The 27,339-nt window shown below is 37.5% G+C and overlaps 1 protein-coding gene across 2 annotated transcripts in view; it reads right to left on the bottom strand.

Moving 5' to 3' along the window:
• The window catches only part of camkmt (calmodulin-lysine N-methyltransferase), a 385,974-nt gene that overhangs the window by 15,942 nt on the left and 342,693 nt on the right, over nt 1-27,339 (bottom strand). For both annotated transcript variants that reach the window (XM_043695647.2, XM_043695646.2), the window contains exons 8-10: nt 25,688-25,762; nt 21,249-21,312; nt 18,618-18,749 (exon numbers count right to left, since the gene is read on the bottom strand). In XM_043695647.2, coding sequence (XP_043551582.1) covers nt 18,618-18,749; nt 21,249-21,312; nt 25,688-25,762 — 271 coding nt within the window. The remainder of the gene's footprint in view (nt 1-18,617; nt 18,750-21,248; nt 21,313-25,687; nt 25,763-27,339) is intronic.

Raw genomic sequence — 27,339 nt, 5'->3', positions numbered from 1 at the left:
AGCCGTACTTTGTTAATTCTTTTGCAGTGTAAGGTTTTGTCCTAAATATGAAATCTTGTGGTATAATTTATTTCAATTAATAACTGGAAGTTTGTTTTACTTTTTAAAAAGTTAACATCTCACTTGATCATTACAGGGATACAATGGTTATCCAGTTCAATTGGACTGGATCAGAAACAGTCCAATTAGAGGGTGGCAACAGCACAACAGGAAGCTAGTCACAGTTATGCCATTCAATTAAAACTACCCATAAAAAGGTGCACAGCAGAGGACACTCATCCAATGGCACACAGGTGAAGCAGAGTGATGGAGCAAGTGGTCTGGATACACTTGGTAAGTAAAGGAGATTTTAGGGGCCCGTTAACCCTGCACGGCTAATCTACTTCACCACCATTTTCCTACACAAACCTTGTATCCTTCGATGTTCTTGATATACCAATTAACCTTTGCTTATTCAACCCTCAGTGTCCACGCAATTCACAAGTTTTAGGTGAGAAGTGTATTAGTTTACTCAGTATTTGGCTGGATGTTTGCAGTAACAATTCTCAAGGGACTCAATATGACTTTTAATTTAAAAGTGTTTACCTGCAGATTTAACAAACAAATTATTCTTGGCATGCAACATCTCTGGCAAGGCCAAATTGTTTATCCATCTCTAATGACCTCTGATAAAGTGGTGTTGAATCAGTCTTAGACCATGTAGCAAATGACATTAGAGAGTACAACCTACTAACAGAGAATAGTTGCCTAAAGGTGAAAGTTGAAAGCTAAGTATAAAAACAAAAAAGGCAGAGACAGAAAATATAATTCCAGTAGCCATTGTGGAAAGTAGCAGAAATAATATACATTATAAGAATATGATTCCTCTCTGCAGTTCTGAGTCTGAATGAAATGACCATTGGGGAGGATTGAAGTGGATATGTGGCTATCTCTACCAAAGAAGAAACAAACTTGTAGCCCTGGCATTACTGCGTTGTACAAAAAGATAAAGTTGAGAAGTTCATTATTTTATCATTTGGATACCTGTTAATTAGATGGCAATGAAGTCTTTGACCTTCTGTTAGGGCTCTTTGATGAAATTTACAAGGAAGATTGAACTTTGATAAATTTTAGAACTAAAGATGAGCATTCAAAGGCAGAATACATTGTGGAGGTTAACAGATTGTAAGATTGAGAGTTCACTCAGGGATTCCTTAGATCAGAAGGTGCTTAAATTGTTATATTGTGCTAAAGTCACATCTAGACAGAGTTCTAGTTGTAACTGATGTTCAGTTCGCAGAAGGAGATGGTGTCAAAACAAACAGCTGCTGTCTTGAAAGAATCACTGAGGGAACAGTCATTTCCTTCAGCCTTTCTGGATGAAATGGTACATTCCAAGGTGACACTCAAAATAGGAGACTCAACAATTGCCAGCTTTTGGAATAGTTCAGATAATGGTCACAGACACTAACACAATGGATGGATATAAATAGGCAGAATTAGGAATCAAACTGCTTTCAGGAGATCTTGCTACTGTTACAGAAGACAAAACTGGAACAGCAATAAAAAAATGAATGAATCCTGGCAAAGGCAAGGAAGAATTAATATGTACTTTAGCTAAGATTCAAAATATGATATACGATGAACTGCCCAGAGTGAACAGGTATGATTCTCAAAATTAGACAAAATGAGACTGAGGAACAGAATGAAAATAATGATGATTCTGGACAATTATACTGTTAAGCAGGAATTTTAGATGAATGTGTTAGCATGGATTTTGTATATGTGCAGTGCAGGATAGTGCTCATACTTCAACTCGATTCACTGAGTCCTGAAGATTGAAACATGTTAAAGAATATCAAAATACTACTTGTTTTAAGTCTGGCAATGACAATGCTCTGTGGATACTTTATATGTGAGAAACTGCTGTTGAGTTAAATTTTTATGAAAAAATTACAAATAAAGCCTGACATGGAGTATGATAAGTAATTATTTTTTATTAAGTTTGTGGATCCACTGTTAAGTTTTTGTTAGAAAGTTACAATGGCTAAAATTCCTCAATAGTGTTGTATTAATGACATCATTCGATAAGAAACAGGGAAAACGAACTGCCTAAGCTGCATAGACCATTTACTTGTCCGATTTGTAAAATGTTAAAAACCTTCTGAAAGGATGCAGGTGTGGTTGACTAAATTTAAATGTGGCTTATACAAAAAAAAATGACAATTGCGAGATCAGTAAAAAAGTATTGAATAATGAAACCATGTCCTATTCTGGGCTGTTCACTGGCATGTGATTTTAATATGATAGTTATCAAGGTATTGGGGAAAGACCCAATTTTTATAGACCAGAAGACTAGATTGAGTTTTTCTACAATAATACATATTAAGGACAAATGAGTTTTTACAATCATGGAGAAATGGATAGACTTGCAACAACACTGAATGATTGACTGGTAGTAATTGGGAATTTATCAATAATGAGCTCAGAGATGTGTGCACATAAACATCACATCTAAAACTTCTTTTAGCAATGGGCTTTGTGAAAGGAGTCACATACTCATCATTTAAATCCTGTATAGAATGTAAGCTGACTGACTAGATTGCCAGCTGACAATTGCCTTGCAAAGGAGGTTCATGGAAACAGTTCTTTCCAGATGATCAGATAGTATAGTCAATCAATTAGTTATGGGCAAAATTCCAAATTGTTTTCTGTATTGTATGATAATCTTTCTGCTCTAGAATGTAGTACAGTTAGTTCAACATTTTTCTGCACATTTTTGCTTTATATGAACACAGACTGGCTTTTGTTAATGTCAAGGATTCAGCTAAGGCTTGGAGAGCATTAAAGTATTCTTTAAGACTACCTGAGACATCATTTAATTTGGGAGAAATGATATGAAAAGGCCTTGAAAGGTCATGATGATAAGACAACGTCTACCAAAACAACAAATTGTTTGACAGACATTGTCTTTCTATCACGACATTACAAGGCCTTTTAATATCATATTTCCAAAATTAAATGCTGTTTTAGCTTGAGTGGATTACACAGTGAAATAATAGATCATAGAGCTGATGCACAACTGAATTAAAAGTTCTTATGATAACGGTTTGGTGGTTGCCATTGAGTCTGACCACATATTAACAACTGAGGCAAAACAAAGTGAATTAGATTTCTGGAGAGAGCTTGGTGTTTATTCTGAAGTACCAGATAAGGCATCATTGCAGCATCGACTCATTTGTATTGAAAATGTGATGCCTTGTTCTAGATCACCTTCAACTATGGGAAACATCATCATTTCATTGAGATCTCTCCAGCTTTGTCAGAATTTTATATGTTTCAATGAAATCCTTTTCTCATTCTTCTTAACTCTAGTGAATAAAGGCCCAGTCAACACAATCTATCTACATAACAATTAATTAAATAGAATAGAGGTTGCTGGGCAGGTAATGTGTTGCCGTTAGTGTGTGGATCTGGTGATGCATGAACAACGCACGGTGACCATATATGCACCAAGAGTTTGTTTTTCGAGGAATGTCAGCTCAGGACCGATGAGCTGGTGTCTAAGCTGTGAACACTGACATACTTGCAGAACTATTCCAAGGAATAGTCATGGGATGTGAAATGTTGACTTTTGTTTCTCCACAGACACTGCCCAACCTGCTGAGTTTCTTCAGCACTTTTTATTTCAAATATCCAGCATCCACAGTATTTTGTTTTTTATTCAAGAGTATTTCATGTTCCAGAAAAAATAGGCAGAAAGGAAAAAGAAGTGTGTTGGCCTTGTCATTAGAAGAAGGTATCAGTACAGTGGTGAATAGTGGTTTATGTGGAATAGGTTCTAATGTCGAATCAGTTTTGGGTAGAAACAATGAATAGCAAATGGAAAAATCAATGTGGGAGCTCATGGACCTCTTAAAAACTACCTTATGGTAGGGAGAAGTTTGATTGGGAAATAATGGAGACACATAAGAAGGGCATTACAATTGTCATAGGTAATTTTTAATCTGCACATTGATTAAATCAGATGGGCAAGGATACCATAGCAATAAAATCTGTAAAAGTGCATCAAGGATTGTTAAAGCACATTATTGCAGAACCTATTTGAAAATAGACTATTTTAAACCTAGTAACATGTTGGATCTCAAACCAGCGTTCCCAACTTAAATATAGGCAATTCCAGGAGTATGAAGAAAATTGTTTAAACTGGCTGGGAAAATAGACTAAGTTGAAAGTCACCTGATGAGCAGTGGCAGATATCTCGGCAGCTTTCCTCATCTGTTCTAGGCAACATGTATTCCTCAACCAAAATTTAAAACTGGTTATTTGATCATCTATTACATTATTGTTTTGTAGTGCTGTAATGAGCAATCTTACTGCCATGATTCCTACATATAACAGTGCACGTCAAAAGCTTTAAAACACTTTGGTGCTTCCTGAGGTTCTGATGGAGCTATACAAAGGCAAATATTTCCTTATAATACTTAGCTGGAACTGCAACTCACCTGTTGGTCACAGCAGGTAATGCATTGATATTTTACTTTCATGTGAACACTAACTGCATGACTATACCAGGGAATGATGAGAATTAATTCAAAGTGGTAGAAAATCTAAGCAGAAAAATAGCATAACAGTGACAGTTTTTGTCTTTACCAAATGTAAGATAATTTCTACACCTATACTGGTAATACAAACTTATGCATTATAAGTATAAACTTATAAAGCTTAAACTCATAATGGACACTGTCATGTAACACAAAATGGAGTTGAAGTCAGGGAACCTCTCTTCTTCTTGTGAAAGTGTGGAATAGTAAGAATACTGAGCTAATTTTTTAATATTTGGGCACTTTTTTAGCTGAGACATTCAAATGCTAACGATTCTTCCTGTGAAAATGGTTGCATTTTTTCACCACTTAGAAACACCGGGCTCACAATAATATTGTAGCTGCTTATTTGGTCCAAACCATCCTTTTATGAATCTTTTATTTAACCAACTAAAAGACTTCCTGATTCCCTTTGATGTCAGCTGTTTGTCTATTTTCATATTCTTTCCTTACTACTCTTATTTATCTTTTTACTTGCCCTTGGAATTTCCATACTCAGCGTGGATCTCACTCATTATCATTTGGCTAATGCATCTTTTGCTGCTTTACCTTTTTCCTTTTATTTCTTTCGTCATCAAGGGAGCCAGTTGCCCTACATTTTGGTTTTGTGAAAGATGAACTACACTGTATGTGACCCTTTCTTTTAAAGTCAGTTGTCTCTGATCTAACTTACCTGGGCTAGGCCTGTTCTCAACCTGCTGGAATTGACTCTTCTCCAATTATGTATTTTAATCTAGATTTTTCTTTTCCATAGCTAGCCTTAATTGAACCTTATTATACAATGATCACTGTTCCTTAAACATTCGACTGCTGACACTTCCTCCACTTGACCCACCTCATTCCTTGTTGAGCCACAATGTACTCATCAAGAAAATTTTCCGGAATATGCTCCAGAAATTCTTTCCATTTTCTTCCCTTTATTGTATTATTATTTCAGTTTACATATGGATGGTTTAAGTCTCTATCATTACATTATTCTAGTTCTCACAACTCTTTAACTTTCCTACAACGTAGTCCTGTATCCACTTTCCACCAGTGGGGAGCCTTCAGAACATATATAGTACTGTAATAGTAACTCGATTGTTTCTTTTGAGGTAGGTGAGTGATTGGATTTCTTCAATTTAAAATATTTTAGAACATGACTAATTGGAAGCAGGTGTCAAGGTTCTTGAATTTGAAACACATCATGAAAATTATGTATAGAATTGAGAACTACATCATTGTTCAAAAATCAGACTGAAGAGCTAAGCCACAAAAAACTCCCTAAATCTCTGTGCTCCAAAGACAGTGATTATTCTGTTTCTGGATTAACCCAATACAACCAAGATGAACAAGATATTGTTCTACATATAGTAGAGAATCTATTAAAGTGTCAGTTTACTATGATTATTTTTCGTTTCCTACGAATGTTTTTCCTTTCAGACAAATGTTATTCTTTTCATACAAAGTACTCTTATGTAGTCTATTGAGACAAATAGTACAATAAGATCTACATTAGCAATATCTTTCAGTTCTATGGAGTCTTTTTTTCATGATAATAACAAGGTAGAATTGGGTAGCTGTAGGAATTAGCTGAAGGTGCAGTTAAAGTAGATTTTAAGCACATTTTCAAATTGCAGCAAGATGCAACAAGGTGGGGCAGAGAGGGAGAGGTTTCCAGAGAGTGTGGTGTGATTACCGATTGCAGAGTTAATGAAATGAGGAGAAATATACAGCATATCAGAGTTGGAAAGTGGTGGGTAAGAGCAACCACACAGGGCTGGAAATAGTGGCAGATGTAGAGTGGAGTAAAGGTCCAAAAAGGTAGATGATTAATAGGCACAAAGAGGTAAATGGGTATAATCTAATTGCCATTACAAAAATATGGCTCAAGAGTGACCAAGAATGGGAACTGAATATTCATGAATCTTTGACATTTAGGATGGATAGGCTGAAAGGTGAAGGAGATTAATCTGAAAATAGGGGATGGTATCAGTAAATTAGGAAGGGAGGATTTCAGATTGCAAGTACAAAATGTAGACTCTGTTCGGGTGGAATTAAAAATCAGTTAGGAGCAGCAGACATTGGTAGGAGTTGTTCATAGGCCATCAAACAGTAGTGGTAGTGTGGGACATGGTATATCATGGGAGATTAGAGAAGCATGTAATAAAACAGGTAATAAAATGATCACGAGTGATTTAAACCTGCATATAGGCTAAGCTAATCTAATGAGCAGTAATGATTTCTACCGTTTATTAAAGAGTGCATTCTAGAGCAATATGTTGACGAGCCGATGCAAGAATAAACTAGGTGAGATTTGGAATTATGCAAAAAAAGGTTAAATCATGTTAGTGATTTTTGAGAAGATTTGTAGTTCAGGTTGATGATACCTAAAAGAACTTTTAGGTATGATTCATCATATTATAATGGAATTTTATATTATGTTTGAAAGTAAGGCAGGTAAATCTGAAGTCAGGACGTTAAATTTCAACAAAATAAATTAAGAAGGCTGAGTGGAAAATTGACTGAGGTGGATTTGGACAGTATCTTAAGATACGACAGTACAAAGAAAATTGATAGTCTTTAAAGAATTATTACAAAGTTTACAACAATTGTACATTCCTTCAGAGAAAAAAAAACAACAAAGTCAGTCAAACCGTTGCTAACAAAAGGCAATTAAGGTTTGTATAAGATTAAAAGAGAAAACCTGAAAGTTGACAGAAATAGATTAGATTAGATTAGATTACTTACAGTGTGGAAACAGGCCCTTCGGCCCAACAAGTCCACACCGCCCCGCCGAAGCGCAACCCACCCATACCCCTACATTTACCCCTTCCCTAACACTACGGGCAATTTATCATGGCCAATTCACCTGACCTGCACATCTTTGGACTGTGGGAGGAAACCGGAGCACCCGGAGGAAACCCACACAGACATGGGGAGAACGTGCAAACTCCACATAGTCAGTCGCCTGAGTCGGGAATTGAACTCGGGTCTCTGGCGCTGTGAGGCAACAGTGCTAACCACTGTGCCACCGTGCCGCCCACTAATAGTGGCAAATCTGAGCATTGGGAGCATTTTAGAATATAAGGAGGCCGAAGAAATTGATAAAGGGAGATTACAATATACCTGTAAACTATCAAAAATCATAAATGGACCATAAAAGCTTCTACAGGAATTTAAAAAGGCAACATTTGGCTGAGGCAAAAGTGGCCATTACAAGCAGAGTCAGAAGAATTTCTAATGGAAAATAGAAAAATGGTAGGGAAGCTAAATGAGTACTTGGTGTATGTTTTCACTGAGGAATATCAAGAAATCTCCCACAATTTGCAATCCAACAGATGGAGAGAAGGAGGAACTGAAGGAAATGAGTGCTTGTAAGAGAAATTAAGGGGTCTGAAGATTGACAAATCTTTCCGGCCTAACATGCTATATCCCAGAGTGTTGAAAGAGGTAGCTATGGAGGCAGTGGATGGATTAGTGACCATCTTCCCAAACTCTATTGATTCTGAAATAGTTCCTGCAGATTGGGAGGTAGCAAATAGCACCCAACTATTTAGAAGTGGAAGGGCTGGAGAATAGAAAACACGAAACTATACATTTGTTGCCTTATATCAGTCGTCAGGAAAATGCTGGAATCTATTATATAGGTTGTGATAAATGGATACTTGGATAATAATCTGATTGGGCATGGTCAATGTGGATTTGTACTGTTTGATTAACCAATCAGAGGTCTTTTGCCCACTTGAGGGTGGCATGGTGGCTCAGTGGTTAGCATTGCTACCTCACAGTGCCAGGGATTAGAGTTCGATTCCAATCTTGGGCAACTGTCTGTGTTGAGTTTGCACATTCTCCCAATGACTGCGTGGGTTTCCTCTGGATGTTCCGGTTTCCTCCCACAATCCAAAGACGTGCAGGCTAGGTGAATTGGCCATGCTAAATTGCCCATAGTATCAGTTATTAGTCGGGGTAAATATAGGGTAAGGGAATGGGTTAATCTTTGGAGGGTCAGTGTGGACTTGTTGGGAGGAAGGGCCTGTTTCCACACTGTAGGGATTTTAATTCTAATTCTTTGAAGACAGAGAATTAAATAGGGAGTTGGTGGCCACCTTGTACATGAAGTTTCAGAAGGATTTTGGCAAAGTCCCCTACTGGAAGCTGGTAGCAAGACTAAAGCACATGGGGTAAAAGGTAATATATTGCCACAGATTAAGAATAAACTAACTGATAGTAAATAGAGTAGGAATAATATGGGATGGAAATGTGTTGCTGGAGAAGCGCAGCAGGTCAGGCAGCATCTAGTGAACAGGAGAATCAACGTTTCGGGCATTAGCCCTTCTTCAGGAATGAGGAAAGTTTGTCCAGCAGGCTAAGATAAAAGATAGGGAGGAGGGACTTGGGGGAGGGGCGTCGGAAATGTGATAGGTGGAAAAAGGTCAAGGTGAGGGTGATAGGACAGATTGGGGTGGGGGCGGAGAGGTCGGGAAGAAGATTGCAGGTTAGGGAGGCGGTGCTGAATTTGATGGATTTGACTGAGACAGGCTGGGGGGAGTCAGTCAAATCCATCAAATTCAGCACCGCCTCCCTAACCTGCAATCTTCTTCCCGACCTCTCCGCCCCCACCCCAATCTGTCCTATCACCCTCACCTTGACCTTTTTCCACCTATCACATTTCCGACGCCCCTCCCCCAAGTCCCTCCTCCCTATCTTTTATCTTAGCCTGCTGGACAAACTTTCCTCATTCCTGAAGAAGGGCTAATGCCCGAAACGTCGATTCTCCTGTTCTCTAGATGCTGCCTGACCTGCTGCGCTTCTCCAGCAACACATTTCCATCTCTGATCTCCAGCATCTGCAGACCTCATTTTCTCTTCTAGGAATAATATGGGTCATTCTTGTATTGCGTAGGCTATCACAATGATCAGTACTTTGGCTCCAGTTGTTCAGCATACATCAATGATTTGGACTTGGGGACCGAAAGCAATATTTTAAGTTCGTTGATGAGACAAAGCTAGATGGGAATGTGTGCTCTGAGTAAGATGGACAGGCTTTAAGAAAATTTGGAGTGCCTTGGTGAGTAGGCAAGATCATGGCGGATCTAATATAATGTGGAAAAATGTGAGACTACCCACTTTGGTAGAAGGAACAAATGTGAATCATATCTTCAACATGAAGATGTACAAAAGGACTTGGTGTCCTTGTCGGTATTTCACTGAAAGCTAACATGCAGTGCAGCAAGCAATTAGGAAGGCTAGTGGTAAGTTAGTCTTTTTTGCAAGAGAATTTGAGTACAGGAGTAGCAAAGTAGTGCTTCAACTGTATAGATTTTCATTAAATCTCACCTGATGTAGTGTGCACAGTTCTGGTCCCCTTCGGAAGGATATTACTGCCATAGAAAGAGTGCACTTTACCATTTTACCATGTTACCACACTTATTGCTGGATGGTGGAAATGTTCTATGAATAGAGACTGAAGGAAATGGGCCTGTATTCTCTGGAGAATTGAAGCACGTGAGGTGATTGAACTGAAACCTACACTAAAATCACATTTTGAATATTCCCCTGCAGTTTTGATATCCTATTTTAAGAAGGATAGAAATGCATTGGTGGTGGTTCAGAGGAGGTTTACTAGATTGATACTTGGAATAAATGGGCTGTCTTATGAAGAAAGATTGGACAGTTAGGCTTGTTTCCATTAGGGGCTAGAAGAGTGGGGGTGACTTGACAAATGTGGAAGATTATGAATAGTCTTGATATGGTAGACATGGAAAGGGTGATTCCTCTTGTATATTAGTTCAGATACAGGGGCATTATTTTAAAATAGGGAATCATTCCTTCAGGACAGAGATATGGATTTTTCCTTCTGAATTTGTAATTCTCTTCCTCGGAAAGTAATAGGGATTGGGTCATTAAATATTTTTAATGCAGAGGTGGATAGATTCTTGTTAGACAAGGAATCAAAAATTACTGGAGGTAAATGGGATTGTGGAATTTGAAACAAATAGATTGGTCATGATCTTATTGAGTGGCACAGCAGGTTTGAGGGGTCAAATGGCTACTTCTGCTCCTGTTTCATATTTGTATGTAAATTACAGGAAGGAATAGACAGGGTGGATGCAGGTATGATGTTTCTCCTGGTTTGTTTAGAACCAGGGGAAACCACTTCAAAGTAAGAGGGAAACTAGCTTCAATCTCTTTTTCTACTACTTTAATCAATATATGATCAATAGGTGTCATTGTTATTATACTGTTATTGTACTATGCCAACCAGGCTAATGGTAGAGTTTGGCACTCCATCTATGAATTAGATGTTTGTTCTGATTTTAGGTTCAAGTCCCATTTAAGGATTTTAACACATAATCTAGAATGACAATATATCATAATTGCCACAGATATCATGATTCAGATAAGACACTAAACTCAAGTCTGTAAAGTTTTTAACAGGTGAATGAATGAAGAAGTGTGATTTCTGAACATGTGCCTTGGCTAACTTTTATGCCTTAACTAATATAATTTAAGTAAGCATTGTGGGTATTTATATTCTGTGGAACCTTGCAGTGCACAAATTAGCTTTTGTTTGCTTAAATAACAACATTCATTAATATGACTGGGAATAAAAATAAAAAAAGTAAAAATTCATGATAAAAATCTGGGATTAAGAGTCTAATGATCATTGCCAATTGTCTGAAAAGACATCAGGTTCACTGTCCTTTAGAAATGGAAATCTGCCATCCTTACCCAGTCAGGCCTACATACGACTTCAAACCCACAACAATGTGGTTGTCTCTCATCTGGGCAATTAGGGATGGGCAATAAATACTGGTCTGGCCAGCAACATCCATGTCCTATGAATGAAAAGAAAGATTATCCTTTCAAGTACTTCAGTGGATGTGAAACCACTTGCAAAGTCATGAAAGGTACTACATAAGTACTAATTCTTTCTTCCTCCTCAAACTTTGAAGGAGAATAGAAAGGAACATTTAAAATCAGCAATTCGATATGCTCTTTCTGCCTACTACAACCTCATTGTTCTAAAATTAAAACTCTACCATTAGCCTGGTTGGCATAGCACAATAACAGTATAAAAGGGTCAGATTGTAATGGTAAAAAGAAATTTCATCAATTGGAAATTATCAAGCAGATGAACATACTTCTGAAGTCAGGACTAAGTCATAGTGTTGGAGCAGCTTTGTGTACTATTATTTTTAATATAACAATATCACATTTGGCCAAAGACAGCTTAACATCAAGCGATCAAAAATTGAGAAGGGCCACTCTTCCAAGTCTTTAAATAGAATATACAGTTAGTATATTCTATCCCACAATATCTGTTGGATTTGGACCATGATCACAGAACTAGGGGACTGGAGTATAAAATTCACAAAACTAGAGACTAGAATTATAAATGCCATAAAGTAATATCTATCTGAAAAACTTTCAAATGTAAGCAGTTATGTCAATTACCAGGTGCAAATTAAATTTGGAAAACTAAACTCAAATCTTTATGGAAGGTAATATGTTATGAACAGACAGTAATGACCAAAAAGATCTCATCACCGATTTAAAAGCTGGTTTGCCTTCTACCGAGATCATAACATGGAATTCAACGAATCAGATTTGCAATTACAGATTGCGAAGCTGGATTAAAATTTCATAGATTTATTGATTGAAAGATTATACAGTAATTTGGCTTCCTTTATTGGTAGCATTCTCAACTCCAAGGAGTAGGAAAAACAAGCTAGTACCACAAACTGCTCCCAAGCACCTTCTAGGTCTGAAGCATTAGCATCAGGAGCAGAGTCCCGACAGTAAGTTGCCTGTCAGTTCACTCTAATACATGTGGTATGTTGAAGGAAAGATGAATGAATAAAAATAAAATAGGTTCAAAATTGGCATAAGTAACACACAAATATACTTTTTTCTTCTGCATCAGGGCTCAAAATGTTGTGATTGTAGTCTTTCATATTGTAATACCACTAAGGAGATGATATACTATTAAATATTTGAATACATTTCAAGTCGTACAAAAATTGGTTTTAAGTAAATTTGATAGCCCTACTCCTACTCTGTTGTCAGTTTTGTGAATTCATCTATTAAGGCTACTTGTATAACTTCAGCTGAACGTGACAGCAATTCCTGAGTAGTAAAAAAAAATGTCCTTTAGTGCAAAAGAAATTACAATATTATATGCACAGTTCTCTATCACAGTCGACAAGAAAATGTAGAAACAGCTAAAAACATGCTGATTTTGTGCCTAGTCATAGATCAAAGTCCCTCTTTGATTTCGTTTAATCCAAAGGTCTAGAATTGAATTTACTGACAGTTACCCATAAGTCACATAGCAGCCTGCCAGATGACAGAACATATTTCAGAAATAGGTAACATTGAGCAAGAAGGCATAGCAGATAATATTGTACCAAATTAAGTGCTCTTGACCTAAATCTTGTAGTGTCTGATACAGATACCAAAACAGCTTATCAAAACTTCACAAAAGTTGTCACATTTAGCAAGATCTGGAAACAGCATCTTGGTAATCTTGTCATGAGGATCATTGTGACTGCCCCTTTCAAACACCGCTTTCACTCCTAAAATGAATATAAGTCCTGCAGGCACCTTGCTCATTGTTTCCTCCAGTAAGTACTCAGTGGGTTACTTAATACCTGATTATTTCCTCCCATAGCACATCATTATCAAAGCTAACCAATCATTTCAGCACTGGTCAGGAAGTAAATCTGATATCTTTGTAGCTTGTCAAGTTCAGATCACATCCCATCAAATACATTTATGGGGTAACCTGCTGCCACAAAGGAAGATGGTTATGGTTGTGAGAGATCAGTTATCCTAACTGCTTTATCAATGACCTTCCCTTCATCATAAGGCCCAAACTGGGGATGTTTGCTAATCACTGTTCAACGTTCTGATGTGCATGTATGTGATATGGGAACTTGGCTGTATGTGATATGAGGACATGGCTGTATGTGATATGTGTCCATACTGTGCAGCTATATGATATAAGAAATGTCCAGCTAAATGGGCTGAGTAACTATACAAACTATGCAAAATTGTCACTCCATGAATGAAGATGGGGCTCAGCAGGGGCTGACTAAAAAAACTCATATCTCTCATGTGCATGTAAAATTAACTTAGATTTACTTAAACAGACTGCAACGAGGTTACACTTTAATCTCCAGCATACATGGGTATACCACCACTGCAATTTCCAAGTAACTTACCATCTCTGTTTGGAAATACATTGCTATCCATTCAGGGTCACTGGGCCAAATGCCTGGAACTCCCATTCTAACACCATTGTGACTCTAGTTATGTAAAATGGACTAAGGCTTCTCACCACCACCTTAAGGATAACTAAAAATGGGCAATAAATGCTGGCCCATTCAGTGACACCTTCATCCTGAGACTGAATACAAAATAAGGTGTTAGTACAAGAAGGAAAATTGAATCTGGATAATGAGTAGCCTATTAAGGAGGATTATTGCTCATTAACAGCATGAGTTGATGAGGAACTTCTTCACCCAAAGGGTTGTGAATCTGTGGAATTTCTTGCCCAGTGAAGCAATTGAGGCTACCTCGTTGAATGTTTTTAAGCAAAGACAGATAGATTTTTGAACAGTAAAGGAATTAAGGGCTATGGTGAGCAGACAGGTAAGTGTAGCTGAGCCAATGAAAAGATCAGCCATGATCTTATTGTACGTCAGAGCAGGCTCAATGGGCCAAATGGCCTACACTTGTTCCTACTTCCTATGTTCTTTTTAACAATGAATCTCACATCACCACATCTTCCTATCCTCCCACTGGCAATGAGGGAACCATCAACAATTCCCAACATGAAAGTCAATCCAGGAAATGGGTATCAGCTTGAATATTATTCAATGGCACTGTGCATATGTAATCTTAAATGAAGATAGAAGCCCTTGAATAACCTCCTTACATCTAAGATTAACATCCACTTGAAGAAGTAGTCAACAGTTTCAGCAGAGGAAAGGAAGGCAAGCAAATTGCAGAAAGCAAAGAAAATTTGCAGGGCATTAGTTCATGAGAATTGGAAATGATCAATATGCATATTAACTTTTCTCTGTACAGTAAATGCAACTGGTCACTGATCATATTGAAAATATATTCAAGAAATGTCAGCATGCACAAATTTGTAACATACTTTGTTATAAGTGCACAACAATTTCAAGATCTGATATACTGCTGAGCTTCAAGAAGCTATTTACTAAGTTTTCTTCATCACAAAAAGACTCGGTGCCCTTAGGGTATGTTTACTTCTCGCAATTAGAATCTCTGGCTACAAAGAATATGTTAGTTTAATATAGAACTTCAAATTGATAGTGAAAGAATTTGTTGCATAACATGATGGACATTACATCTGTGAAACAGCATATTATCTGACACAGGGGAGTACAACAGGAGATTTAACAGTCATTAAGCAATCATTTAAAATTTTCCGTGTTCATCATATTTCAAGCATTATAATAAATAGTTCTTCAACTATTGGGAGTGTGCCTTCTGACATTATTTGGGCATGCAGGAAACAACATTGCACCTGACAACTCCTAGTTCTTTTCTGCATGCTGCCCCTTAGTGAGAAAGCTTGAAAACAGAGTGTCAAGTTCCAAATGTACACTGATAACACCTAGCTTTATCTCACCCCCACCTCTCTTGATCCAATCACTATCCGATATCCAGTACTGGATAAGCAGAAATTTTCTCTGACTAAAAACTGGGAACACTGAACCCATTATTTTTGACCCAGTTACTGGGTTAAAGCTAATAACTCCAATCTTCTTCATGATAACTCTCTGAAGCCTATTTAGACTGTTCACAACCAAGTGTTGTATTTGGTCCCAAGTTGAGCTTTCAACCAAATGTCCGCTGCCTCACCAAGGCCTTCCATTTCAACCCATGTAACACAGTCTCACCCTGTCCTACCTCAGCTCTTCAGTGCTGAAATCCATAGCTATTCTTCTGTTATCTCAAGGCTCAACTATTCCAGTGCTCACTTGGATGCCAGCTGGAAATTGCAGCTCAACAATATTTTGCTGCCTATAACTTAATTCATACCAAGAGCCATTCATCCATATCTCCGATGCTTGCTGGACCATTGGCTCCCAATTAAACAGCACCTTGATTTTAAAATTCTCATTCTTGTTTTCGGATCACTCCATTGATATAGCCCTCCATAACTCTAACCTCCAGCCCTCTAATCCTCTAGAATATCTGTGCTTCTCTGCTTCTGGCCTCTTGCACTAATGGCAGCCATGCCTTTAATTACACACTAAAATAAAACAAAGCACTGCAGATGCTGGAGATCTGAAATATAAACCGTCACCATACTCAAAATTTTAACTCTGCTTTCTTCCCACAGATGGTGCCAGATCTGCTGAGTTTCACCAGCAATTTCGGGTTTTGTTTCATACCTTGAATTAGCATGGGTCTCAGCTCTGGAATTTCCCGCCCAAACCTCTCCATATTTGTTCATTATTTAAAGCACTCCTTTAAAACCTCTCTTTGACCAAGATTTGGTCATCTGCCCTTATATCTCCTTAATGTTAAATTTTGTTTAATTATGCTTCTGTGAAGTGCACTGGGATGTTTTATTGCTTTAGAGTATGATATTGGTTGTGTAATTTAGATATATTTTAATATTATTTATTTCAGATTTTGGACTTTTAAATTTTGAATGAGTGGTATATAGGTTTTCGGAGTATCTGAAGAGGTTTAATGATTAACATGTAAATATTGGGTTACTCTTCAGAGGGTTGGTGTGGACTTGTTGGGCTGAAGGGAATCTAATCTAATTTAATTTCTATAGCAATGGTAATTTATTTAAGAAAAACTTGACAGTGAAAGCCTCCAAGAACAAAGGGCTTTGTTTATATTGGGAGAGATTGCAAGCAAGCAAACAAATAAAATACAGTGTAGAACAATAGGCTATCGATAGGAAGATTCTAGGCTTGCATTTTTTAAGCTGAGGGAAAATCACCCAAAACGTGGGGAAAAGCCTTTCAGTTTTATTTTCAGTTCTTGCCAGTTCTACAAGATTCTTAGCTGAAGATGGCTGTGTTAAGCAGTTGTTCTTAAGGCAGAAGATACTTTACATTTGTGAAATTAGATTTTGAGTAAGGAGTTTAGGTACTGATCCCAGAATGAATAAAACCAACTTCTGTTTTAACACAAAAGACAGTTTATTGAGGGTCACTGAAAAATTGAAATCAACAAACAAAGGATAATGGGGCAACATACAGTGACTCACATCGAAACAGAAAATTAAAGAATGAAAAGACTAAAAACACATTTTGGTAAGAAGAGGAGAAAAATATTTTAAAAATCAATTCCGAATGCCCCACCCCACCTCAGGCAGTAACTCCTGAGATATGTAAATATCTAAACTAAAAACAAAATAAAATATTGGAGATACTGTTGATCTGAAATAAAACAAAGTGCTGGAGAAAATAAGGAAAGAGAAAGCAAAGCTAATGTTTTGAGTATAATATGATTCTTCTCTCAGAACTTAGAGTCCAGGTGGACTCCATGTTAACACTGGATTCAATTTTAACTCCTTTTCTCTCCACAGATGCTGCGAGACAGCTGCATTCCTCCAGTACTTTGTACAAAATAGAATGCAGTCTGGAGTGTTGTGAGCAGATAGACCTCAATATCATGGAACTGGACCAAAAAGAAGATATCTTTAACGAGTACTGTCGAAGGAATGGAGAGGTTGAGAAGAATGAGCATAAAATGTTTGACTACGGTCGTGCAGTTTTAATGCTGTTGATGGGGTGAGAACCTAAATGGATATCTTGAGAAAGGATTAAATATAGATGCAAATAGATTTTAAAATTTACAATTGGAAGACTGAAGAAACATTGATTCAAAGGAATCAAGTCATATACAAGGTGAAGAATTATGTTATTATCTTATTGGGAGATGTGCAATAGATGTCTATAAAAATTAATACTTCAACATTTACATCTGGTTCATTCAGATTGCAGCAAACTGTGTACTTTTGTCAATTCCCTGCATTCTCATTGTAAAAAACTGGGACAATTCTGCTATGAGAGGAGTCTAAATGCAGAGACACTGACACTTAAGGGCTCTAAAATCTGAACTAAATAGGGTTTTTCTTAAATACACTTGTAGGAACCATCAATGATTCACTATGACTCTATGACTATGACTATTTTACTAGAGTTAGGATCAAAGGTTCTGTGGATGATTTTAGTTAATAGAAAATAGAATAGTATTTTTGGAGGGCCCCAAGGTTGATAATCTATGCTAAGTTTGCTGTTATTAGTCAGTTTTGGAAAGTAGTAATTACAATAGTCAGTAATTCTACTGGACTAGGAAAAGCATGAAAAAAAATCATCAGCTAGAATTCTTCATTCCTGATCAGCACTAGGTGGTTGTATGTGTGGATATTAGTTGAGAATAGAATTGGCTTCCGTTGTGATGTCCTACAGAGCTGAACAACTTTCTAAGATGAGGATAGTTTATTTGGACAACACATTAAAGGAAAATCAGCGCCCAGAAAGAGTCAGTCCTTTTAAAAGAAGGAAATCAACCACTTATTGAATGAGATTGGTTCAACCAAAGCCAAGGAAAACATATATATGCTCAGAATGGCTGCCCAGTGGGACTAAAAATAGCACACAATGCCATTAGTAAAGCTAATGAGGACTACTGAGTCAATTGGTGGGGTTTTTTACTTAAGTAGCAAACACAGTTAGGTTCTGCCCAGGGTACTGGCTAACAGAATGCCAACAAGAACAAAACCTAGCAAAATAATAAAAATGTGGAGCTGTCATCATAAAGATTATGTAGAAAATGTTAATAAACACTTCCTATAATGAACAGCTTCAGGCAAGGTAGTCTGAGAGGATTTGCTATGCAAGAACATAATTAATATAATAAAGGAGGAGATGCCAGGGGGGATATTGTAGTCAAAGGCATTTAAGGTATCTGCCAAAAAACTCTTGTGATCCCTTCTTAATGTAAAATGGATTGTGATGCTACCCTAATTTCGTAGTGCTCTGACCTTGAGATGAAAGTTCCAAACATGGTCGTCGTAATTCATAAGCCTCTGGGCAGTTAAGCAAGCTTTCTCTGCAAGGCTGCAAAACTGGTTTAAGGTACCGCCTCTCTGAGGGGCAAACACAAGCACTTTTCCCTAAAAAGAAATTACATTTATGATTTTTTTGTCATTATTCACATGAATATTTCAATTCTGCCAACCACACAATATAATGTTCTACTTTAAGCAACAAAACATGGATTAATATATTATATTGTAAAAGACACCTCACTTACCTAGTTTAATGTCAACATTGGGAAACTGAAGCAACTTAAACCTTTTATACACACACATATTATTAGGTTCAAATAACATACATAATACTTCTGATAATTTGAATTTATCTTAGGCCTTAAAAACATTTAACTACCCAATAATTTGAATTAATCAACATAAATGACACAGCAAAGTGGCAATTTCAAACAAAATGCATCAAAATTTTGAAATAATTAATTTTTTGGATTAGTCCACAGTCATCTGCCATATTCTGAAATTTAAAAGTGCAGTCAGCCATTTTGACAGCTGCTACCAAAGGATAAATACATAAACTAAGTGTGATGTTCAGGTGGTGGTGGGGAGGTGGTGTTAATATACTGGGAGAGTAGGGGTGTGATGCGTAGGTGGTGGTATGCGCCAGGTAGGCTTGGTACCAGCTGAGGAAGATGTCAGGCATGAGGGACAGATAGCCAGATTAGGAGGGGTAGTGTACTAAGTAGGTAGGATGCTAGGGTGCAATGTGGCAAGGTAAGTATTGCAGTGGTTAGAGTAGATATTTTGGAGAAAGAGTGACCAGTGAAGAGCAGGGAACATGTGAGTCAGGGCTGCGGTATCCAGTAGTGGCAGGGTAGATTCCTGGGAGTGGGTAAGGTCTAGTTGCAGAAGAAGCATGTCAGTAAAAGTGGCATTGTGGTTATGTTGACCAGTGACAGGTGATCCAGATGGGGAGGGGGATGTGGGGGAAGAGGGGGGGGATGTTATTGGGTGCAGCATCAAGTCCAATGAGGCAGAAAGCGGTGTCTGCTCTAGTCAGGGTTGGGCCATGGGACTACAGAGTTTGGTGGCAGGGGATTTGAGTCAAGTTGGAAGATAGTGAGAGTTCGGGTCCAGTGACTGTAGTTTGGGTCTGGTCCAGTCTGGGTTGGGGGTGTGGTCAGGTTTCGGGATATTGCTGTGTCAGGGTCTAGGATAATAATGTGATCTTGGGGAAGTGTAGTTGGGGATGTGAGTTAACCTTGGGGTCAATTTAACAATTACTCAGGAGTTCGACCACGTATTTAATTATCTAACCTTTCCTGAATAGTTATTTTCCCTAATTCCATCGAAATCCTGCAAAGTCTCCAATAGACTTTCAGACAGTTTCAGGCATTGAGTAATTGCCCATCTAGGAAATTCCTTTAAATTCTGCTCAGATAGGGATTTTGCAAGGTGCCCATGTATATTTCCCTCCTACGCTGGAATAATGATTGTATAGCCGTCATAAAATCTAGGCTGGTACATATCCCGAATTTCTTTACTTTCTAAAATATTCTCCACTTCTTTTTGATGACGACTCTCACAAGGCCATGGTTCCAGGAGTGCAACCAATTCTACGGACCTTGATCAAGTGGTGTTAATGGGTAAAAGTCAAAACAATTTGCATTAGACAAAATGAGCAACAATCAAACTCACTGCCAAACCTAATCCTGAAGTAACTCCACGTCAACAGCTAAAAACAGTCTAAAAAGAGTCATTGGATAGTGGCCAAGCGTGGAAATTATGGAGTGATTTTCTGGATTTTCCTCTTTAGTAAACAAAGGGAAGTGAGTCAATTTCAGTGTGTCTGTTGCTGCAATGTCAAAGATCAGGTAATTCATACTGACTGAAGATTAAACAGGAGGACATCTGATTGGTGGGAGAACATGGACATTTTTATATTTTCATAAAAAATTGAAATTACACTAACTTCCAAAGTTTGAACCTTTGACCACCTTTTCAACAAGTGTTCTTCGATATTCATTTGGAATATTCAAATACTTCAAATGTTAAGTTATAACAAATTTATTTGAAAGAAGGCATAAACATTCTTCCTTTTATTTACTTTTTCATATTTTAAACAAGGAAGAATGTTTATGCCTTCTTTCAAATAAGTTTGTTATAACTTAACATTTGAAGTATTTGAATATTCCAAATGAATATCAAAGAACTCTTGTTGAAAAGTGGTCAAAGGTTCAAACTTTGGAAGTTTGTGTTATTTTAAATGTTTAGTTGATCACAGTTACTGGTAATAAGTAATTTAGTAACTAGTTTTTTTTTGAAAGAGAAACATGCCTCATACATTTTGATTACTGAGTTTGATTAAAACAAAATATTATGCATCTTCAGAGCGTTTTTCATTTCTTTAGCATCATCCTGCACATCTTATCAGTCAGCTGAACACAAGAAGTTTTCCATTTTGTGATTGAGAAAGAATCAGACAGGACTCAATTGAAGTTGTACATAATAAGTATTAAAGTATTACATGACATTAATCCTGCCATTCCACTACATTCTCAATCACTGTGCAGCGGTCTAATTATTCTGAAGTCTGTGCTCAGATGAAAATTGAAACACTCTTACATTAGGTTTGAGTAATCTCTTCATTGCATCAACAAGGCTGGCTCTGTACTGGTCCAGAAACAAGCTGACATTGAGAGGAGAAAAATAAAATGCAGGAAAAGAGTTTTAGAGCCACCTTGTATTAAACTTAACTATGTTGTTTATGTAAAAGCAGGAGAAGTGAATTTCATGTATGTTACTGTAAACTGTTAAAATTTGAGATATTTAAAAATGAACATTATTTTTAAAATGTAATTTTTACTGATCTGTTGGCCAATGATTCATAGAAAACTAAAGTGATGCATGTCCCTCATAATTTCTTCACAGTTTGACAGTTTAGTCTAAAATAAGCAGAGGAATAACAACTAAGAGCAAGTTATTTTTCTGTACTTCTACAAGGAACAAATTTAATTTTAAAGCTTTTGGTTAGACCTTACTTCACCTACTTAATCTGCAGAAAGTCCATATGTGAGCTATGCATAAGAAGGAGACAGCAGCCTCCTTCACCAGTTCCCCTGGCTGCCTTCATTCTTAATCTGATCTAATCCTGACAGCATTATCTTTATCCTTGCAATAAAACCTGAAGTATCCACTCTAATATTAGGTAAGGAAGGCATTTGCTAAATTGCTTGCTGGAATCATATGGCATTGCTTAGCTCTTTGATTCAAAGGATGCATCACTGGTTCATATCATTACTGCTTAATTACTAATGCAGTCCATTTACCTTACTTGTGCAAAGCAGCAAGTTAGAGAGAGATGTGAAGCAAAAAAAAAACTCATACAGTAATGGTCCTTTATTTAATTTTTAGTCTTTCTTGCTCTCCTTCCCATATGAACCTCAACAGTGAATGCTAGTGGGCTATTTAACAAAATGGGTCTAAGGAGTGGGTGTCTTAGGTATAGATGTTACATAGAGTCATAGAGTTTTACAGCACGGAAACACAGTCTTTAGTCCAACTTGTCCAAGCCGACCAGATATCTTAAATTAATCCAGTCCATTTGGACAATATCCCTCTAAACCCTTCCTATTTATGTACCCATCCAGTTGCCTTTTTAAATGTTGTAATTGTACCAGCCTCCATCACTTCCTCTGGCAGCTCGTTCCATACATGTACCACCCTCTCCATGAAAAATGTTGCCCTTTAGGTTGCCTTTTAAGTCCTTCCCCTCACACCTTAAACCTATGTCATCTAGTTTTGGACTCCCCTATCCGGGGAAAAATACCTTGGCTATTCACCCTAACCACGCCCTTCATGATTTCATAAACTTCTATAAGAACACCCCTCATCCTCTGAAGCCCCAGGGAAAATAGCACCAGCCTACTCAGCCTCTCTCCAAAGCTCAAATCCTCCAAACCTGACAACTCCCTTGTAAATCTTTTCTGAACACTTTCCTATAGCAGGGAGACCAGAATTGAATGCAGTATTCCAAAAATGGCCGAACCAGTGCCCTGTACACAGCAACATGACATCCCAACTCCTATACTCAATGTACTGACCGATAATGGCAAATGTCTTTTTCACTACCATGGCTACCTGTGATTGCACCTTCAAGGAACTATGAACCTGCACCCAAAGGTCTCTTTGTTAGGCAACACTCCACAGGACCTTACCATGAAGTGTCTAAGTTCTGCCCTGATTTGCCTTACCAAAATGCAATACCTCACATTTATCTAAATTAAACTCCATCTGCCACTCCTCGGTCAAGGTCCCATTGTACTCTGAAATAATCTTCTCTACTGTCCATTACAGCACCAATTTTGGTGTCATCTGCAATTTTACTAACTATTCCTCCTAAATTCACATCCAAATCATTCATACAAATGACAAAAAGCAGTGGACCCAGCTGGTCACAGGCCTTCAGACCTTCCACCACCACCCTCTGTCTCCTACCTTCAAGACAAATTTGTAACCAAATGACTAGCTTTCTCTGTATTCCATGAGATCTAACCTTGTTAACCAGTCTACCATGCGAACCTTGTTGAATGCCTTGCTTGAAATCTATATATACACAACATCCACCACTATGCCTTCATCAATCTTCTTTATCATACCTTCAAAAAACTCAATCAAGTTAGTGGGACCGATTTCCCATGCACTAAGCCATGTTGACTACCCTGATCACTCCTTGCCTTTCCAAATATAGGTGCACAATCCTTTATCCAATATGCTCAGGACCAGCTGGTTTTCGGAATTCAGAATATTTCGAAATTCAGAATAAGTGAGAGTTTGATGGTGAAATTTAAAAAACCTTACCAGAGGAGCATGACTCATTAAGTAAAATGAGGCCTTAAAACAAAATTGGCCTGTTGGTGCAGGGCCACGCCCCCCCACGTTGCATCTGAGTGACACGCATTGAGTGGGTGTTGACTTAGGTTAACTGTTTGCATGCCAAACAAACTTGTTAATGAGAAAAAACTTCACAAAAAAACCTTCGGACTTTGGAGCTTTTCAGATTTCGGATAAAAGATTGTCTATCTGTAAATCTTGTCCCTCAGAATCCCTTCAACAACTTACCACTACTGATGTCAGGCTCAGTGATGTATAGTTCCCCGGATTTTCCGTACTACCTTTCCGAAATAATGGCACCATATTAGCCAGTCTTCTGGCACCTCACCCATAGCTATTAATAATACAAATATTCCAGAAATCATTTCCCTAGCTTTCCACAAAGTTCTTGGATACACTCGATCAGATCCTGGGGATTTATTTACCTTTATGTGTTTTAAGATGTGGAGCATCTCCTCCTCTCTATTAAAAATAATTCTCAATATATCACTATTTATTTCCCGAAGTTCTCTAGCTTCCATATCCTTCTCCACAGTAAATACTGGCACGAAATACTCATTTAGTATCATACCCATCTCGTGCAATTCTATACATAGAGGGTCTTATCTTTAAGGGGCCCTACTTTCCCTAATTAAACTTTTGCCCTTAAAGTACTGGCAGAATTTCTTTGGATTCTCCTTAACCCTATTTGCCAAAGCTATCCCATATTCCCTTTTTGCCCTTCTGATTTCCTTCTTGAGTAAACTCCAACTGCCGTTATACTCCAAGGGATTCACTCGATTCCAGCTATCCATACCTGCCATATGCTTCCTTCTTTTTTTTTTATCAGAGTTCAATTTCTCTAGTCATCCAGCAATCCCTACACTATTAGCCTTACCCGTCACACTAACAGGAACATACTGCATCTGGACTCTCTTTACCTCAGTTTTGAAGGCCTCCCATTATCCAACCATCCCTTAAAATGCAAATAACCCCACCCAATCAACTTTTGAAAGGTCTTGCCTGATATCATCAAAAGTGGCCTTATTCTAATTTAGAAATTAAAATTTTAGGTCAGGTCTATCCTTTTCCATAATTCGATTTTAAAACTAATAGAATTATGGTCACAGGCCCCAAAGTGCTTCCCCACTGTCACCTCAGTCACTTGCCCTACCCTATTTGGCAAGAGATGTTTTGCTCCCTCTCTAGTTGGTACATCCACATACTGAATATGAAAAATTTCTTGTACACATTTAACAAATTTCTCCCCATCCAAACCCTTAACACTATGGCAGTCCCATATAAGAGGTGAACCCACTGTTATCTCACTTGATATTGTAACTGTGCATTTTGTAGCAGGAGTGACTGAATAGTCACAAGAACAGATAGTGAGGCCAAATGTGGCATGCTTAATGTTATCCCAATTAAAATGAACAAATTCCGTGCTAACCACGGATTAACGTATACATTACTTTCAATTGAAAAGTCGAAAACTAACATAGTAAGCAAAAAAAAAGTTTTTGCATCAGTACAAAAATAACCGCACAAATTAGATGAGATAAAATATTTGCCGATAATTAATTTGGAAATGAATAAAATAAAATCATTTGCAAGCACCTGGTACAGTAAATGGTAGAATAGAACAAATGGCATCAAGTATGCATCTCTGACAAAGGTCCAAAAGAAATGGTTCTGAAACTCACTATTCATATTAAGAACAATTCCTGTACTATTGGTCAGATATTTGTTTTTGGAAGGGAGAAAGGGGGCCAACTGACTTTTTAATCTACAGAAAGAGCTGTTTATGTTGATACATTTTCTTTCTCCAGACTACATCTCACTGAGCCATAATTATTAGCAATTTGCCTAAGTTGTCCATTTACTGGTACGTCAAGCATGAAAAAGAAGCAATTTCAGAAAATGGAATGCCTCTTAAAATCAATCTTTCGAAATAATGTGGTAGAAGTTACTGTCTGATAGACCACTACTTGATAGCTGTCACATGAAGCTGCATATTAATTTGTCACCGTTATGCTACTCTGCACTTCATCTGTTTACTTTGCTTGAATTTTTGGTAAGCAATCTTTCTTTCCCAAAAAAATGTGCAAAGTATGAAAAATTATCCCTCAAATATGTTGTGTGTCAAAAATGATATTTATAATATTTAAAATATATATTATGTACATACTCACCAATCAGCACAGATAATAACATCAAAACGTTCTTCCATAGGAGACACATCCATCTCATTATCCCATCGCATTATGCTGTAGTACAAGTAGTAAAATATAGTCAGGTTACATTGCTTTATTCGTGTAGCTAGTATGCCTCCTTCAGATGGATACTTTCAACCAATTGTCACCATGATTCCTACTGAGATGCTTTTTCACAGGGGATAGGTTCAAATAGCCTTTTCTCAAATCTAATACCAAAATGTTTATCAACCAAAATTCAGTTTTGTACTGGTAATGTTCTGGCCTAACTGATATGCACTCCATAGAAATCACTGGATAATGACCAAATAAAAAGGTTGACATTGCTTGTAGGTTTCCTAACCAGATGGCAAATTTTGAGGTGAACTGTAGTATTTCAGCTCCCCCTACACACACTCCCCAGGCCTGAATAAGGGTTACATCTGAAACGTTGACTTCACCACCTCCTGACGCTGCCTGGTTTTTGCTGCGTCCCTCCAGCCTCCTGTGACAGCAATTGACTCAGTACCAATCACAAGTTGTACTTGGAACACTATGGATGGAAGAGACTATGAAGGAAGCAGGATAGAGAGGAGTGTTTTAAATGTTATTAGAGAGCTAATATATCTATCAAGCCATTAATAGCTTTAAACTTAATGTGCACAGAAAGTGGACTCTGCACATACTAATTTTCACTAGTCAGGATTTTCTTCAAAGCTGATCCCATGTTGCGGCTACACCTTCACTCAGAGTGAGTTGCCCATTCACACTAACTTCAGTTTCTGATTCGTGACCGTGACATTATTCTGATGAAGTAGGACAGTGTCCAATGAAATCCCTAACCGTTGTCATTGAGAAGACAGACAAATGTAATTTGGTTCTTACATGGGAATGGAAAACAGAAATGTAAAAATGCAAGATATGTCACTTTAAAATGTGAATTGAATTAAGATGAGCAACTTCATCTAATTATTCCCCAACGTTCAGCCTGACCTCTTTAAAGCCTTCATTTGATCATCAATAATTTAATGCAAAATGAAAAACTGAATAAAAATTCTACATTCAACTTTAGGAATGCTGCTGAGTGGAAATCATATCACAGAGTACTGAAGTTGTAGTATACATCTAGATCAGGATCTGGTTTGAGTTTGAGGGAAGTAGAGCGAGATGCACTTAAGGGGTATAGACTTGCACTGCTTGAATTCAACACCACATGCAATGCAACTCCATTGTAGTGTCAAAGCAGGTTTAAGAGGGTGTCAGGTATCCATGCCTCCTGTACTCTCTCAATACTTCAATTTTAACCACCATGCGAGAAGTTCAAAGCATACAAATCAGCAGCTGCTATCTAACATGAAACATAAAAATATGTACAATTCATCTCAAGGTAAAAAGTCAGAAATTCTTGTGTAACACATACAGTATTCTTCACAATGCATTGACTAGAATTGGGCCCCAGGACTTGCTTCAGAATCTGACAGATTGAATCTTAATTTTATTTTAAGACACTTATTATTTCCGATGACTCCAAGTTAAAGTTCTCTGAACCAACAGGATTACAAGTTCAACGAGTTAGATAATATAGCTATAACCATTTGTTTCAGAGTTAACGGTGTGGTGGCTTAGTGGTTAGCACTGCTGCCTCACAGCAC

This window comes from Chiloscyllium plagiosum, unplaced genomic scaffold, assembly GCF_037043375.1.
Source record: "Chiloscyllium plagiosum isolate Xiang-an unplaced genomic scaffold, Cpla_swu_hap1 HiC_scaffold_10, whole genome shotgun sequence".
Classification (NCBI taxonomy): domain Eukaryota; kingdom Metazoa; phylum Chordata; class Chondrichthyes; order Orectolobiformes; family Hemiscylliidae; genus Chiloscyllium; species Chiloscyllium plagiosum.
This window is presented reverse-complemented; position numbering and strand designations above follow the sequence as displayed.